General features: G+C 26.5%; 1 protein-coding gene across 1 annotated transcript; it reads left to right on the top strand.

The window, feature by feature from the left end:
• Nucleotides 1-15312: 15312 nt before the first annotated feature.
• On the top strand, nt 15313-16454 carry LOC114417733. Its single transcript, XM_028382808.1, has 3 exons — nt 15313-15511; nt 15623-15679; nt 16016-16454. The coding sequence occupies exons 1-3, from the start codon at nt 15467-15469 to the stop codon at nt 16214-16216; spliced, it is 303 nt and encodes a 100-aa protein (XP_028238609.1). The 5' UTR covers nt 15313-15466; the 3' UTR covers nt 16217-16454.
• Nucleotides 16455-19342: the final 2888 nt, after the last annotated feature.

Below are 19342 nucleotides of genomic sequence, written 5' to 3' on the forward strand. Positions count from 1 at the left end.
TCTAATTTATAATATAAGAATTAATGTATTGTAATCAGATCAATATGTAAACATCTTAATTGAAGAGATTTTAAAATAACATGAATCTTTTTCCTGAATAAGTAGCATGTTTAGTTCAAATTGTGTAAAAACTACTTTTATTTAATAATAAATTATTAAGAAAATAGAATGGAACAATTTATATAAATATTATGTAATATTTTATGTTTTAGGGGTAAATTAGGTAAATATGCTGATAAATAAGATCAAAATTATTATAAATTATAAATAATAATTATGCTAAAAAAGTATTCAGAAATACTTTTAAATATAAATTAAATAATCAATGACTTAAATTTGTTTCCCTCATTTTGATCCAAAATTTGTCATAACAAAAAATAGCTTCTTTTTTTTTTTATCACAAAAGCTGTTATTGATATATATTTAAATATTACCAAACACATACTAAAATTCCAATACGAGTATGAAATACTTTAAAATATTTTTTGTAGGACAATTAAAATATTTTGGTATCTAAAATTTAAAATAATCAAGATTTATGAATATTAAAAGCATGGAATAGTTTTTAAAGCTATTTTTTTTTTGGGGGGGGGGGGGGGATAATACACATTTGCGAAGAAAAACTAGCTACTTGAACAAGGAAAAATAATCGACAGGTAACTGACATGAAAACTATTTGAAGTCTTTCACAATCTCCTTTTTTTAATATCTCTTATATTAGTAATTCACTTAATTGATTTTTCTCTTTAAAAAAAAAAGAAAAAATGCTTATGTATTGATAGTGTAATTTTTTTTACACATCTAATCAAAATTCATCATGTATGATAGGTTTCTTGACTTTTAAAATAATTATTTTAAAGTAATTCAAATGAAAATTTGTGATTGAATAATAATATGAAACTATTTTACCTATAAATATTAAATTCTTTGAAAAAAATTAATTGATTTTCTATAGTATCAATTTGCAAATTAGAGTTGTGATTTGATATACACATATAAAAACAAAAATATAACAAGAAAGTGTAATTCAGTTTATTAAATAATGTCTGTGATATGAGTTGTTGTAATTATTTTTTAGATGTGTTTGATTCCTTGCGAATTATAAAAACATAAAAGCAAAAGTAGGATAAATAATTGATTTTTTGGTAACGAAATGTAGATATACGTATAGTATTTTCCTCAATGAAATGACATGCCCCATGCAACATGAATAGGTAAGAAAGGGTTTGGTAGCATCATTTCATTATCTTGGAAAGTGTTTGGTAGCCAGACAACATCTGCAAAGGAAGTGTGCCTTGCTGAGTTGTGCCGAAAGATACAATGCCTTTTCTTTCAAAAAGTCATTTCTCCCATTATTAACTACATGTACTTTGTTGGTCTTTTCTTTGGTAGACCATAATTCTCCTAATATACACTCATTTTCCTCTTGCTAGCAAATTTGGAATTCTCAATCACAATTTTTAATCGACTCTTAATTTTCAAGGGTTTTAATTTGTTTAATCCCAAGTTGGACACATAATTCTTGTTGGGCTTTACCTATTAGTTACATCATTGTTACCCACAAATAGTCACAAAAGGCTATTAAGCAGACAAATCTGCTTCTTCTGTATAGATCATGAGTCATATCCATGTGGGACGGTCTCATACTTTGTGAGTTATTTTTGGTTGGTAGAGAGGATTCCTCCTCCCACCTTTCTTTAATTACGTGATGCTTGTCAAATTGAAAGGGCAAAAAGAGGGACCCCAGTTCTTGAATTATATTTTTATGGGATGAATCATTTTTAATGTAATTACATATTTTGAATTTGAAAGTAATTTTTTTTATTAAATTAAAATAATCTATGTCAATTGATTCACGTTGAGTTGATGCTACATAGTTATTCTTAGTATTTGCAACTTTACAAAAGTATTTTTCATTTTGCAATTTAATTCTTATGTGTTATTTTATTACCTAAATTTATTGAATTCATATTTTATTAGTGTTTTAGTCTCAATTTAATCCCAAAAGAAAATTTGATATGTTTTACAAATTTAAGGACTTGTGTAAAAAATAATTAAAGGACTAATTTGTATTTTGTACACATATATGTAATAACATTAAGTTAATTATTAATTCAATATATGCATACTGAATTCGTCTACCAGCAGTTATGAAGCTTTAACTGTTCCTTCCACTTGTGTTATACTTTAGAGCTAATTTAAAGTGAAATTAATTCATTGACGTGGAGTTTGGGTAATTTATTAAATGAGGTTATGCCTTAAAATCCCATTACTTTACTTCCTTTGTATAAAAAAAGTCAAACCCATGAGTGTAAGACACAAATCAAATGTAACAATTTCTTTTCAAGCTTTTAACCGATCGCAGCCCTGAATTGACATTTCTTTCAAATAAACCATGTTCCTCTTCAAATTTTGTATAATTTTTTTTTATCGATCAAAATCAAAGAAAATATCAAAAAATTTATCATGCATCTTTTTTAACCAATTAAATTAGACCTCCTCCTTGTTAGCTACAAATCTTTTTAAAGATTCGCATATTTTCTTAACACAAACTCATCTTTTAAGTTTACTTAAAAACTAATATTTTAGTGTTTATATGATAAGTATTTATTTTATATAGCTACAAATTATAATAAATAAACATTTTTAATATATAAATTTCTTTATGATTAAAATTTGTAATAAACAAAAAAATTTAAGCATGTAAATTATATTTTAAATTTATAATGAACTATTTATATATTAAGATATAATGTTATTTTTAACTATTGATAATTTTTTAAAAAAAATTATTGAAATTCAGTTTAGAAATAAAAATGAAAAAGATAGATTGAAAGAGATAAAAAATAAAAAACCTTTAAAAATTCTCTTCATTGAAGGAAAAACTCCTATTTTTTTTATAAAAGAATCACTCAAAAAATACTTTTGCTCAAGATAGTTATTCTTATTTATATAGAGAGAATATATAAAGCTTAATAAAAAAAATTAGTTCTTGTAAAATAAGCATTCATATTAAAGAAAAATAAAATTATAATTGTTAACTCAATAATTAAGATTGTGACATATATATGTATAACTTTGTATTTTTCTTTTTAAAACCGCACCTGTTAATTCAGAGCAATCAGATCCCAAACAAATTTATTCAAATTCTCAATCCAGTTCACACCTTTTTTTATCATTTAGAATTTTCCATCCTTAACGTTATCCCATTGAGAAGTACTTATTAATATGAATCAGGTATAATAGGAGTCAGGGATGATGCTTGCAATCTTGTCATCGTGCACTTCACGATCAAATTAGTCCTTAAACACAAAGATTAACATTAGGACCAATAGGAGGGAGCTATTTAGTATCTTTTGGCAATACTCTGACTAAAACATAGCCAATAAGTCGCTTCTTGTGTGCATGTATGTCTCTTTACATTGGTCGGCTTGACAATATTCTCAATAAGTTAAGGACAAACAAGCCCACTAATCCTCAATTGTGTTGTCACAAAAAGTTTTCTCACAATCGCTAAATATCTCAATCATACATGGTGCTAATGCTAATACCAATACAATTTTGATTGATTAGGCCTTGCATTGCCTTTATCGTTGAAATTTGAAGATTACAGTGACTTGAAAAGGCAATTAAAGGAGTGTGGGACTGGGGGAGGATGTTAAAGGCTTTCAACAGGTTAAAAAAAAATGGTTAAATCACCTATTTCATTCTTAAAAGTAGTAGAAATTGTTATCTTAGTCCCTGGTATTAAAGAAAATAGAAAAAAGTATCTGAAATTACAATTTGTGAATCACTTTAGTCTAACTGATATATATATATATATATATATATATATATATATATATATATATATATATATATATATATATATATATATAACATGTGATTTAAGTTATACTATTACCGTACGTTAAAAAAACGAAATTATAGTAAATTGTTAAGTTTTGGGTTATTAGGATATTTGATTTATCAATTTTTTTATGACTAATCTCCATTAAATAATACATAAACAATTAAGTTTAAAAACTTAGGTGAAATGACCAAGTGCATGTTTATTTTGCTGCAACGCGTGTTCTAATACAAATCCAACGAATGAACGGAGAAACAATGAGGGAGATCCATTGGCAATCGTACGCTCGGTGCTAACCCAACGGATTCTCAAACATACTCTAACAATATCAAAAATTTATTTAAATTTTTTCTTAATTTTAGGAATTCAAGTGACAATATTTATGACTTTCAGTGAAAAAAGGTGATTTACCCTAAAAATAAATTTGACGCCCTTGGATAGATAGATTAAATAGTTCCTTCAATTTATGGTACAAAGTTTGGTAGTTCCTTTAAAGAGCCTTGTCTTGATAGTTTTACTGCTTCAAAGCTGTTTCAACCACTGCTCTAAATGGTAGTTTTTATTCCTGGGAGACACACTGGTGGTGCATGTGGTATTCTAGGCCTTATACTCGTCTTTATTTATAAGCTTCTGTTCTGTTGTATCCTTCTCACTGTCTGGTGAGAGCATTATTTAGATTCTAAGTTTCCACCCTCAAAACTCCAAACTTACACTCTAGGATTCTATGCTAGTGACTTTACTCTTTTCATGAGCAGGTGCCCCATACCCCACAATAAATAAATGCTTATATATGTTCAGACTCCATAGTTCTTGTTGGGTATGTTAAGTTTGTGGAGAATACAGTTATGATCCTGTTGCCAGGATTTGTCCTCATTTATATGGAGGATATCAATGTAGACAAGAGGTGGTTACATTAGATCATAGTGCCCCATTTTCATGTGTCTCCCCTGAAACACTTTATGGACCAACCATATATATGGCCATACCCCATTTAATTGAATTCACTTCTATTTAGTCTAGTCAATCCAAAAGCCGAAATTACAAAAACTCAAGCAAATATTATTGAGTCATACAAATTGTATAAAAAATAAAATGCATGTGCTTTACCCACCAGTCATCACCAACCGCACATTGCCCATACACACTACTCATCCGTTAGATTCTTCTTCACTAAGTCATGAAAATGAACTTTAGCTTAAAGGGAGGCTGCGCCACCTAGAAATACCACTATTTCAGTGGTGCTAGTTTCCATCTTTATTCTTTGATAAAGTGATCATGTGCAAAATTGAAAATTATGGAGGCCTCTTTAGGTGAACTTAACTCAGTAATAAGCTATTAATTCAAAGTATTATTATTGACTTCAAGATAGCGGAATTCTGTGGCTTAATCTTTTACCGACTAAATTGGTAAATCCAATTAGGCAAGAGATTCTCTAATGTTGGCGTAAAAAGCTCTAAAATTAATCTCAGACAACTCTTATCCAATTGGGCGCATGCTACTGTTAGAATATTCCTGTCATTAAGAATTAATTTCTCAAAGATACTAAGATTTATTTTAATTCTTACAAATATTGTGATTTATCTAAAGAGTTGTTTTTTCATATTTTCTTTTTTTATAATCTTGTCAATGGAGTTTATAAGTTCTCCAAAACACTTATCAAACTCATTCGAACCCGAGATATCCTTTGTTCGGAGTTAAAAGATTAATCCATGAACGTATTTATGTATTAAAATTTTTTTAAAGGACTAACATCTTTTGAGATGTTTTTTTCATAGACATGAATTTGAAATTGAACTCCTGATCAATAAGAGATAAGATTATTCATCAATCATATCACATCAAGTTGATTGGTTAAAGGTCTCTTTAAAATATGTCATTCTTCTTATATATATACTTTCCTGGTGTTGATTATAAGAAAAAAAAAGACATATTTCATATTTATTAAAAAAATTAGTTAATTTCATTAAATTATATAATTTTTAATTAAAAATAAATACTTTTCTAAAATATTCTTCAATGGGATGAATATCATATATAAAAAAGTTTTTGATCTTATTAAATAAAAGATATGTTAGAAAGAGCCTCATTAACTAAGACATAAGTAATTAAGATTTACTGAAATAAGAAAAAAAGAAAAACTTTTATTACCTATATTTAAAACGAAATGAAAGGGAGTATTTTTCCATACACACAATTGAATTGTCTGCTGCTGGATATAAAACAATAATGTTATTATGATCACATAGATTTCAAGGTTGCGGCAAGACTAAGGCAGAAGTTATCCCGCAGACAGCAGAAATTGAAGATGTTGCGAATAGAGCCGTATTGGAAATGAAAAAGAAAAAGACTAAGGATAGAGCCCAAGAAAAGAATCTATAGTTAGGCTTAGGCAGGACAACGTTTGACATTTGATTATAACAACGTTTGAAATTATCTGTTAGTCATCCTAGCGACAAGTTCTTTAAATTCGTCCCAGATAAACCTTTGCAATTTCGTCAAACAAAGCGCATTTTTTCGATGTTTGTTTATTTAAAAGTAATTTAAAAACTATCTAGGCCTGTATGTTAAAAATTGAAGAGTATTAAAAATTTGCTTCTATTTTTTTAAAAAAATAATCGTCAAATACTGTAAGGGTACGCAAAATTTGCTTCTAAAAAAAGAGAACACAAGGGTTGCCGTCAAAGTCCACAAGCACCACAACTCAATCCTATTTTGAACCCATCCTTGATTAATTTTTTTTAAAATTAATTCAAAATAATTTAGAAATGTATAAAATAAGTTTTAACTATCTTTGCTAACGTATTTACATTAACTAACTTACTTGTTTGGCATATAAAATAATTTTCTCAAAGTTATAAGATTGGTTTAATGGTGAAGGAAGAAAAAAATAAAAATAAAAATCATGTGTTTAAATTTTTTCATTAAAAAAAATTAACAATTAATATTTGCTGATAAAAAATAATAATTTTCTTGACATGATAGAACAAACAATATGTCTCTACCTTGTTTAGGTGGGTAATTGCAAACTTGCTTTTGAATGAATAAAAAAAACCCCTTTGGTACACTAAAGGCGTCATTTTATAAGAAGAAATTGTTCTATAATTTGTAATAATGAAAAAACTTTTAATTTACTTTCAACTCACTTTTTACTTTTTAGGATTTGGATCATTTTGAACTTTTCTCATGTTATAGAATGAGTCACATAAAACAATAAAGAGATCCTCATTACCAAGATACAAGTAAATTATGCAAATAAGTTAAATTATTATATTTGTAAATTTTTCTCACTTATATATTATTCATCATGCTTATTTATACCTAATGTGAGATTTCTTCACTTACATTTGTCACAATAATCTCTCCTCAAATGTAAATCTCTTTCACATGATATACTTCCTCTCTTAAGTGAAAGTCTACCATTATTAGCTCAAATTAATATGACATGTTGTTTCACCTCAACATTATTAAAAAGATTTTTTATACAATATATTCTTATACATGAATTCACTGTTAGGAATACTTTTAATATAAGAAATCCTCATACATGGATCAATCACTAATTCTACAATCCATTAATATTTATTTGAGTTGGTATCAAGTCACACCATGACCTCTACATTGTTAGGATCGATCACCTAGTCACACCCTGTTATTTTGGTAATGATTTTGATATTAATTGTTATGAAATATAAAAAGATAAATATTAAGGAGAATTTTATTAACAAGTCATGAATGAACTATCCAAACTATTCCAATAAATTTAATATCACATTTAATCCAAAATTTCAAAACATTAAATTTGTGAATCATTTTTACTTATATTTTAATTAATATGATCATTTTTATTTAATATTTAATATGAAACTTTTCACTCACACGGAACTTCAACATTTTCAAACTTTATCTTTTTCTAATTTTTCTTTTTCTTTCTATATGTTCATCGATTCTTTCTTTCATTTTTTTTATGCTCTCCCCTCTTCTTTTTTTGCCATAGATGCAAGAGGATAGGAGAGAATCCAATTTACATATTTTATGATCATGCAAGAGAATTTGTATCAGTCTTTTTACTCTTTCATTTTAATTTTATAATGTTTTCATTATAACAAATTGTAATGATATTTTGAATGATTATAATTTTGTAAGATTAATTTTGATTAAGATTGAGTTTAAAGTGAATTGATTTATATATGATTTTTTTTTTGTTTTAAAAACATACTTGCAGTAAATTATGATATAAATTTGACTCCAAATTTGTAGGGAAAAAAGTTAGAAATTTTTATTCCTCAAATTTGGTTTTAGAGACAAACTTGATTCGGTTGAAAATAACTAAACACAATTTGTTTGTCAAAATAAAATTAAACCCATGAAAAATTATGTCTATCATTGTCTATTGTAAAACTAAACATGTAGCATGTGTGAATTAATGTTAACTAATGTTTGAAAAAGACCAAAATCTTATTCTTTTTTAGACAACAATACAAGAAAATACATATTCACATTGATTATTTTTTGATACATTAAAAAAATAAAGGAAAACAACAAATAGAAGAAAAACGGCAGGAAACTGAAATCTAAGAAAGCTATCTCTCATGACATCAACCAAGGGTTGTGGTCTGATATTATCCGAAGCACGAAACAACAGTTGAACTTCCAAACCCGATTCGGGACCCAACTTGAACAAGAATTCTACATATTGTATTTAATTAGAATCAGAATACATTAAAAATGAAAATATTTTTTTCACCAAAAAAATACATTTTAAAACAAAATCCAATCATAAAGGTTTTATAATTAAAAATATTGACTTTTTTTATAATATTTTAAAAATTATATTTATAACGATCTCTAATTGATTCACAATGTATCAAAATTTAATTAAATTCATTTTTATTTCATAAATTATACTAATACACCATCCTTTTCAAACTAGAGAAAAAATATTATAATATTTTTAGTGCATTAATGACCGTATTACTTTTTCAAGCTAAGCAAAAGAAAAGCTATACATTCCAATATTGACTAAGACAATTACTTTATATTTGATGGGAAAAAAAATGTTTGCCGTTTAAGTTCTAGACCTAATCGGGCTCATTCATTTCTAAGCCGCACCCCATTTGGGTCAACTTACGGAAAATGCAAGCGTGCAAACGCATGATCATCGTGAAAATAAATAATTAAATATTATTTTTAGTTCATTTGAGTATTTTTTTTATTTTGTTATATTAAATTTTAAAAGTTTTGTTTTAGTCTTTTATATTTTTTGAAAGTTTTATTTTGGTACGTTAAGTTTTATTTTAGTTCTTTATGTTTTCAAAAATATCATTTTGATCCTTTATGTTTTCAAAAGTTTCATTGTGATCTTTTGTTATGATTTTCATTAATTACCAAACATTAGTATTATGTTCATTTTTTAAGTAATTAATTAAAAATAATAACAACTAAAAATTGAAGTAATATCTAAAATCACCAACGAGATATTAAATCAAAAGTTTCTTATCACTATCAAAACTTAATGTTTATGATTTATATTGCGGTCGAGTAATGGTGTGGCTATGGGATAACAGGCTAGTGTTGTTTGGGGGATGGGGATTGTTAATCTTGGTTGTTTGTTGATAATGGATGTAGTGCTAGGAAGGTTGTAGATATGAGTGGATAGTGGTTATAGGTTAAAAAAGTAAGTGTGGTTGAATGCATTAAGATAGTGACAGTTTTAGTTGCCACTATTTTAAACTAATTATTTTAAAATTTAACAGAATACCAATGTTTGTTTGTTAACATAATGAGAAGAAATGGTTAAAATAAAACTTTTGAAAATATAAAAGATTAAAATGAAACTTTTAAAAACATAAAAATCAAAATGAAAATTTTAAAACTTAATGTACCAAAATGAAACTTTCAGAAACATAAAGGATCAAAATAAAAATTTCAAAAACATAAAAATCAAAATAAAACTTTTAAAACTTAATTTATTAAAATGAAACTACATTATAACATAATGAACTAAAAGTGATATTTAGTGAAAATAAATTAAACCATTTTTTCCTTTTTTTGATATATTTATTATGAAATCATTTGTATGAAACATTACCTTTCTCTTTGTCGTATAAGAGAAAAAAAAAACTTATCTCAAAATAATTGTTATTTTAGATTTTTAATGCAACCTTAATTACTTCTCTACTTATATCCCTTATGATATTAATAGTAGGTAACAAAAATTATAGTTGAATTAATGATGATATAAAATTAATTTTGAAATTATTACTCTTATTTATTTCTTTATTATTTTTTATTTGTGTAAAATAATTTAGGAAGAAAATTATTTTATGACTAAGGGAGTGGTATTAAAATATTATTACAAAAAAAAACGTTACTAAATAAAACATTGCAAAAATGAGGATATTATGATGCAAAGAGGAGAAGAAAGAAAACAAAGAAAGAAAGAAGGAAACTCCTCTTATCTGCCTAACTAGTCGGAGATTCCGAGTATCATGGATCTGCTATTTTCAAGTGATTGATATACAATTACTTCCATGTTTAAGACTGACCTTTCCTGCGCATGTGTTACTCAACAATACCGCAATAAATTCACAATCAATGCATAAAAATCAACGCAAAAAGCATTTCATTTTTATTTTTAAAAAGGAACCTATCCACCCTTAATTTAAATTGAAGATTTGTTTTAATTCAAATCAAGAATTTATATATATATATATATATTCCTTCATTTTACCTAATTTTTCACTTTGAACCATATCCTTCTTTCCCTTGTATTGTATAAATGCTATTTAAGGATTTTTTTTGTGTGTGTTTTGAACTAGAATATGATTGACTCCTTATTATATGTTAAAGATCAGAGAAAATAGAATATTTCTGCGGGGATTGTCTCCGTGACATGAAATGAAAAATTAGATCAAAGGGGCCATGGTATCCATTTATTGGCTAGAACTAGAAAGAAAGTCATGGGATCACGCCATTGGTTTTTATTACTATTTAATAAAGTATACCAAAATGAAAGTGTAACGTGATTATTTTCGCCCATGTATAGCGGGAGCCTACACTTCTATCCACCACCCAACCAGCTACTAGTCAAATTGCAATTCATCTATTTAATATATACATTTTTTTTCTCGATTAAAAATTTAAGAATGGAGATGGTGTCTTAGTTCAAGATAAGAAAAGTTCTCTGACTTGAAAGAAGTTTTTACTTACATTTAACTCATCTCAAATAAACAATTAAAAATTTCAAGTTGCAACTTATCAAATACACAACACTTTATCTTGTTCCATTTGACCAACCTCCATTATATACAAGTTTTATTAAAACATTAAACTCAGTAACTATTTCTTTTATTTGAATTGTACTTTGCCACTTCACGATAAGGTCATTTACATGCCACTAGAAGGAAAAAAGTGCCACAAGCTAGATGTGAAATGCTGCTTAGTGAGCACCAAGGATAATTAAAGCTCGTTCAATGCGACGTCAACTTCAAGAGTCAAGACCCATACTTCCAATTCAGTATCCACTTTGAGTTTGAGGGAGGGAGATGCTCAGTGCTGTCACACAACGAATCAAGCAAAATGCTGCAGAAAAAATCAACTTCATAAATAATACATGCAAGTTGTAAGTAGTGTGCTTTGTAACTTGTTAAGTATATGCGGTCCAAATACTAAGATTTTAAGATCCTCAAGCTACCACCAAGTAAATCAATTGAAATTACTTTTAGTAAACGATATCTATGGTCTCAAAAAAAAAAAAAAACACTGCATGCTGATAATTGTTGCTGCATTTAGAACTTAGAAGTTTTATTACGACATGACAATTTTAACTATGAAAGGAAGCTACGGTATGGTATGGGTTTCAATATACAGTGTAAATTACAATAACACTGTTCAAATGTCAGAAGACTTTCACCAAAAAAAAAAAATGACAGAAGATTATATGCATTCTTAAGTGCAGTTTGAAAACAACTATTTTTTTTAAATGATTATTTATTTTCAACAACTTACTTAAAAAATATAAAAAAAAATTAAGAAATTAAATGAATATAGAATACACACAAAATACTTCTTTTCTAATATTACCGTCGAATAATTCCATAAAAATGTGAATCGATCAGGCTTTTGGATTCATCATTTCCAAATTATTCTATTTCGGCCCAACTCATAAGCATTGTTCTACAACCCAACTTACCAAGCCCAACGTCATTAGGTGCTTTGAAGCTATTTCAGCCCAACTCTTGCTCATACCTTCATGAAATTAATTCCAAATCGTCCAAAAACAAAAGGTTCTTGCTATTTACACTCTCATGTTTTAAGCACACCCCTGTACCGCTTTTACCTCTCAATTACCCATTATGCCCTTTTTGTTAAAGAAGTACACCCATTTTACTTTCCAGAAATGTATTTCCAAAATTGCATATACATATTCTGAAAAACTGTATTTTTAAAACTATAATTCATAGTTTTGGAGATATACTTTTAGAATAGATATATATTTTTCAATAAAATATCATCTAAGAATTCAGATGATTGACGAGAAATTAGAAAAACAATAAAAGTTTATCTTATATTTATGTTTGTTAGTCTTGTTTTCATCTTATCATTAATATTCTTTAAATCTTGTCTAAAAACTTATTTTCATTTTATCATATGTATATATTTTTTAATAAAATATCACCTAAGAATTAAGATGGTTGACAAGAAATAAAAAAAAATGATAAACGCTTTTCTTATATATTTTCTCCTCATTACCGAAATCCAACACCACTAATCCGAAGCTCCTCTTCAAGCTCTCTCATTGCGTCGCCATTGACGAGCTCTTGAAGCTCTTGAGCTTTCATTCAAAGCTCGTGCCAATGCAGAACATGACGCGCGTCTCTAGAAGGCTATCGATGTTTGCGGGGACATAAATGTGATATCAATCCCCCCTCATACTTTTTTTTTTGGAAAATTTTTATTTTTGGGTTTAAGGAATTTTTTTTTTATAAAACATAAATGGCTTTAATATAACTTTTGTTCTCAAAGTTTTACAATCTTACAAATTTTGTTTTTAGAGAATTTCTTTTCACCAATTATGTATACCCCAATTTAATTAATACCACGAATTTTGTCCTGACATAGAAAATCATCACTAAGATAATTTTGTGATATTTTTCCTTAAGTTCATCACAATTAAGATAATTTAGTGGCGATTTTTCCTTTAAACCATCACAGTTAAAATAAATTGCAACTTTTTATAAACTGAGACAGATTTTGAAAAAAAAATCTAAGGTGCAAAATTTTTGAGATTGTGAAACTTAGGAAAAAGGGCAAACTGTGCAATTTGATATCGATATAAATATAAAAAGATAGTTCAATTAAGTTAATATAAATATATCCATCGCTAAAAGATTGTAAGAACATATACTTTTCCACGACTATATTTTGATTAATCTTACATTACTAAATTATTTGAGATTTTTTTAATTTATTTTTTATATTTTAAAAGTTTATAATTAGAGACTTCAACTTTTAAATCAATTTTAAGGCACAATCAGGGAAGATAATGCTTATGCTTGCGCAAATTGCTTGGCAAAGCTTGGCTCTCAATCTAACTATCATCTCCATAATCATGAAGTTCTGTGCAACTTCAACTGAATAAATAAGCTTATGGTCCAATTTTTAAAACTACAATAAAATGTATTTAGAGGTCAAATTAAAAAGACTTTAAAATTTAAGAACTTAATTACAAATTTTAAAAAATAAGTATTGAATTAAAAGTTTTAAATAATTTAGGAATCGACGGATGAAACAAATAATTCAGGAATCTATACATTAATTTAACTTATATTTTCTTAATTCATTTTAAAATAAAATAAAATATTGTAAAATAAAGAAAATTAAGCATAAGATAGTAGGTATATGGACTGAAAATGAGTAAATCTTTAAAGTGTATAACATTGTCATAGTACATGAAACTAAGAAAATTCTAAATAAGTTCAAGTGTAATTTGTCAATCACATTAACCCAATTTTTTTAAAAAAATTAAACTTAAGTGATATATATTAATACATGTTTAGAGTGCAAAATATTAGTATGTTATTAAATTTAATTAGGAACTTGGATGAACCAACTGGAATATTTAGATATTAATTTAAAATTTTATAGTTTTATAGATTGGAGTTTAATAGACATGTATCACCTATATAAAGGTTTTTATATTATTCTTCAATTAAAAATATTTTTTAGGTAAATATCAATTTTTTCTTTGAAAGTATAAAATATTGTCACATTAGTTTCTAAAATTTTGAAAAAAAATCAGAATAAGTTCTTAGATAGGATATCAAAAAAGTCTTTAAATTTAATTATTTACGTACTTTCGCTTTAGTCGTTATGCATATGCTAATCTTATTATTAAAGTCACAACTTTTAAAATTTTGAAATAAAGTGATTGATATATTATTTTTTGAATAGTTTTTTGGATTTTTTTAAATATTTTCAAGAATTAATCTGATAACACTATATACTTTAAAAACTCAAATAGTGTTTTACTTTCATTTTTTAGCACAATGATATTTGAATACTCCTTAATTTTAAATATCTTAATATCTCTCTCTTTTTTTTATCTCTTTTGTTTATTACATTATGTCATATATTATTATATTTATATTTTTTTTCTCTTTTCTCTTTAGGTGTAGAATAAGAATTTTGGTGTGCAAATATATTTATCTCATTTTTTAATATTAATTCAATTTATTAATTATATGAATTATAAAAGTTATTACATTAAGTTAAGACTTTTGATAAAGCACTGGTATCGGTCGGGTTTTGAAAAATATACACAAGATTTTATGTTCGAAATTTAGGGTATGTTTGGAAGGAAAGGAAAAAAAAATTGAGAGTAAAGAAACTCGTATAATGATATCTTTTTCTTTGTTCTGATTAAAGAGAAAATGAAAAAAAAATTTGAAAAAAAATTGATTTCAAGAAATTAAAATTAAAATTTTTCTTTCTTCCTATTTTCCTTTAATTTAAATTTAAATTTTGTTTTCCTTCATTTTCTTTTCTCTCTATCAAAGGGTTAATGTGACCATGTAAAAAAAATTGAGACTTTTGATTAGATAATTATGCAAAGAGTCTTTGGGTATACTTATATTTCTCCATAGACTAATATGCTCATCGAATTACACTTTTTTTGGCCACTAAAATAGTGATTTACATGGGAAAGGAAGGGATGAGTGTAAGAACGACAGCACACCAAGCAATGACGCGTGACAACGTTGAACTTCTCACCCCCAAAATACTTATCATGTTTGTTAACCACCTCATCTGGTATTCTCAACAAGTTATTAAAAATAAAATTAAGATTAAATAAAAGGATGTTTTAAGAATAATAGAATTAAATATAATAAAATTAGTTAGATTTACTTATTTAAATAAGTCCAGTTTACAAGATCATTTTTTTATTGTAAAAGTTAGTCAAGTTATCTCACACATATGTAATTAAATGATAGTGTAAAGTTTGTTTGCACTCAGTGTATAGCTATTTTTTTGTCTTTTGTGATGTTATATTGAGCTTTGTTGCTTAATTCTTTGCGTTTACTTGGAGCAGTGTTGTCTGATCATAAGAAAAGAACTATGTATGATGCGGGCTTGTATGATCCTCAAGAGGAAGAGGATGAGGTGAGTGTGTTTTAGAGTCGTCTTTTATGTGGATTCAAATTCGGTTCTTTATTTATTTATTCTTGTTGTATTATGGTCTTGAAAGATTTATGTGTGTTTCTCTGCTTTCAGGGCTTTTCTGATTTTGTGGAAGAAATGTTGTTCCATATGGCTCAAGTGAGGCGAGAGGTAATGCTTCTTATTAGAATTTAGAATTGAATAATATGAATTGGAATGAAAAATTATTTACGTGAAGTTTAGTTGTTTGAAGGAGATATAGGGAAGATTGGATAGTCAAGGAAAAAGAAAAAAAGTCTCAAGTTTGATTTCTTTCCTAAAAAAAACTAACATACTAGCAAATTACATTTGCTGATATAAAAAACAAGTTTAGTTGTTTGAATATGATGCTATTATTGTATGATTTAAAATTAAAATGAAGTTGGATATAAATTGATGGAAAAATAGGATTTGGTGAAACGAAGAATGAGCAACACTAACCATTTTCAACTATCAATGTTTCTGCAGGGAAAGCATTACGGTTTGGAAGAGTTGCAGGGCATGTTAATGGAAATGGCTAAAGGATTCGAGTGTCCTTCAATGTACTGTGGGGTGAACTCTGTGATTGATGAGTCTCCGTGCTTAAAGAGGACACGTTTTGACACAAACATGATGGAGAATAAAGGGTCACATTTTCAAGTACCTGATCTTAACCTCTATTGCAGTTAAAGTGATATTGAATTTTGCTAGTTATTTTCAACATTTTGATCATGCATTTATCTGCACATATTCTTCCTTGTATGGTGCTAAATTCGCGAGATGTAAGTGTTAGACCCCAGTGTTTTCTCTCAATTTTTCTAGTTGTAAATGATATGATGGGCTGAAGGGGAAGATGAAGAGAAACTAATGATTGTGTAGTTTGGAAGTGTTATGTTTGAGTAAGGATTTTCTGCCACGGGATTGTTCAGCTTTTGTGTTTCTTTGATTTGGATAAGAAGTTTTATTGACATGTTTTTTAAAAATTTTAACACTAGATTTTTATGAATTTTAAATAAGTTATTATATATAATAATATTTGTAATTAGATGATTGTATATTTTTTATTTCTTTTGTTAATAATTGTTAATTAATTTGATTTTCAATATTTAAAAATAATTTAGTTTTGAAATTAATAAATTTGATCCTAGAATAATATTTACAATTAAAAATAATCTGATTGATTTAATAATGCTAAGGGATAATGTTGTATTTTTCCCCCCAACAATAACAAGAAATAAATATTAGATCGATTATAGTGGGTAAGAGATTACATTAACCGATAAAAGTTAAATTGTTATTGAAGTTAAGTTATAATTTTAATTTTATGAATATTACAGATTTAATGAACTAAAAATGCTAATTTTTGGAATTAAAGTTATTTATGCACTTCACTTTACAATGAACTCCACAGTAAAGGTGTTTCAGTTTTTATCGAAAGGTATACATTTGTAAAAATTCACGAAAAATATATATTTTATTTTGAAATAATGTCACATTACAAAATTACAGTCCTTGTCTGATAGATTTTCATAATTTACATATTTTTCAGTATTTGCAAAAATAAAAAAACAAAAAAGTACTTTGCTTTAATTCTTTTTATCTAAAACATATATCATAAAATTTATAAAAATACTTTGCTTAGTATAAATAAATAATTATAATTTGGGAAAAATATAAATAAGTGTATTCATTTAATTATTATAAGTTCCGTTTACATAGAAAATCAAATTACATGATTTGTATTGAAATTTTATTAAATATTATTATTTTTGATAAAAATATGAATTCCTTATTGGTAAAAATGTAAAAAAGAGTAGAAATATAAGTTATTTTTGAAAGTATTTTTTTGTGTGCCAAATTTAAACAGTTTTTTTATTAAAAATATTAAAACACAAAAGTTTTTATACCTTGGGCTTTGTGTTTTGTTTGGGTTTTGACCCAAATGTTTATCCTCTTCAGTTAAGAAAATGGCCACGGCTGGAAACGTTGTTTCGTTCTTCTTTACGTAGCATTTTCTATTTGGACAAATAAAAAAAAAAGTTCATCTTTAATGAAAAAGAAAAAGCAGATAAATTTTTGGAAACTGAGATAAACTCTCGTTATTTGTAAAGGATTACATTGATTATTTGATTTGAAAAATAATATAAAATTCAATTTATAAGTCTTCCCCACCCCTTAATTTACAAAATCACTAGTGTTAAAATAGAATTATTTTAAATTTCAGATATAATAACCAGGGGTAAGCATTTATCGGATTATCTAAAAACTGGCATTTATTCTATATAATACTAGCGGAAACACACTTCGTGCCTCTCTAAATTTTTTGAAAAATAAAAATAATATTAAATAACTTTTAGGATGTGAGTTGGTTGAAGAGAGTAGTTGTAGGGATACTTTTTTTTTTTTTGAAAAGTTAATTTTAGGGATAAAATGTGAAAAAAATGTGTAAACGGAATATCATATTCCTTTTATTAATAGTAAAGATACTGATCAAAATACTAGTTTCATAAAACTTTATCATTCTCGTTGTTAAATGTGAGGCCATCTTTGGGGTATGTTTGAATTTAAAGTGGAAGGAAATCCAAAAATATATTTAAGTTTGGAATTATGCATGTTTGATTATTCCTCAAAAATATATTATTTTTGCCTGCTTTGGAGAAACAAGACTTTGGATACTCTTGTAAACTGAGTTTGACACAAACTTAAGTTTACAAACTTTAATCCAAACATCCTATTATATTTATTTATATATTTTTTGTTAACATAGCTTTATCATGATTTATTATAAATTTTTAAAAATAATCAAATTATTATTTATATTGCTTTCAGTTTTTTGTGATAATTTTTCTCTCTTCAAATATCAACTTATTTTAATTTTTTAAATTTTATTGTTAAAATTTCTTTTTTTTTATCTCAAATTCATCTACTTGTAGAACAAGAAAATTAAAATGTCCAATATATATGGGTACTTTAAATTTTTTTTAAAAAAAATTCAATTTTTTTAATTTCCTGAAACTAAATTACTTATATTTCTATTTACAATAATTATACATAATTTTCTATATTTTCAAAATTTACCAGGCTCCCTAACTCTATTGAAAAATCAACAAGTTAAAATTTCTTAACACCAAATAAATAAAAAAGTTTCTATGGGCAGGGTTAACCATTAACATCACAAGGTACCAAAAAGTTCAACTACATATGTCAAAGAAGTTGTGGCCGGCAGTAGTACAACTTCTACGTGGATTTTATTCGTTTTTATTTTTTGTTTTTTGTCGAAAGAAGATGATCCTTTACAAGTTAAGCAACATAGGAGAAAAAAGAGAATCGTCCAAGAGATCCCTGAATTAAATGTTGTCCCAGTACACTCAAGAACTCTTGGAGCCAAGGGATCTAGGAATATATCTCACAAAAATCGATTTGATTTTTCTACTGTCTCTTCTTCAGCTGTTTATGTCCCTTGAAAATCATACTGTTTTAAAATTAAATTACAAAATTAAATATTTTAACAAAATTAAATATAAATACAACTACATGGACAACACAGCTGACAAAAAGGACAACAACAAACCAATTTTCACAAATACAGGAGTTAAGCTTTCCAAAATGTCTTTGGGTATCACTCACCGAACAAAATATTAGGTGATTTTGGACTATATAGTCTTTATCAATAGTCACATGACATATAATCAAGTGTTATTTATTTTTTTTTTCAAATGAAAAAATTTAAATATATATCATATAAAGATTAGTACTCGAGATAAAGAAAGAGCAAGGAGGGGAATAAACAAAAGTCATATATATGTAGGAGATTTC

Source organism: Glycine soja, chromosome 7 (assembly GCF_004193775.1).
Source record: "Glycine soja cultivar W05 chromosome 7, ASM419377v2, whole genome shotgun sequence".
Classification (NCBI taxonomy): Eukaryota; Viridiplantae; Streptophyta; class Magnoliopsida; order Fabales; family Fabaceae; genus Glycine; species Glycine soja.

Excerpts from the sequence above, each read along its gene's own strand:
- LOC114417733 (XM_028382808.1), top strand. The coding sequence starts at position 15,467 with ATGTATGATGCGGGCTTGTATGATCCTCAAGAGGAAGAGGATGAG. Across the intron at positions 15,512-15,622 it reads CTCAAGAGGAAGAGGATGAG|GGCTTTTCTGATTTTGTGGA; the intron begins GTGAGTGTGTTT and ends CTCTGCTTTCAG. Across the intron at positions 15,680-16,015 it reads TGGCTCAAGTGAGGCGAGAG|GGAAAGCATTACGGTTTGGA; the intron begins GTAATGCTTCTT and ends ATGTTTCTGCAG.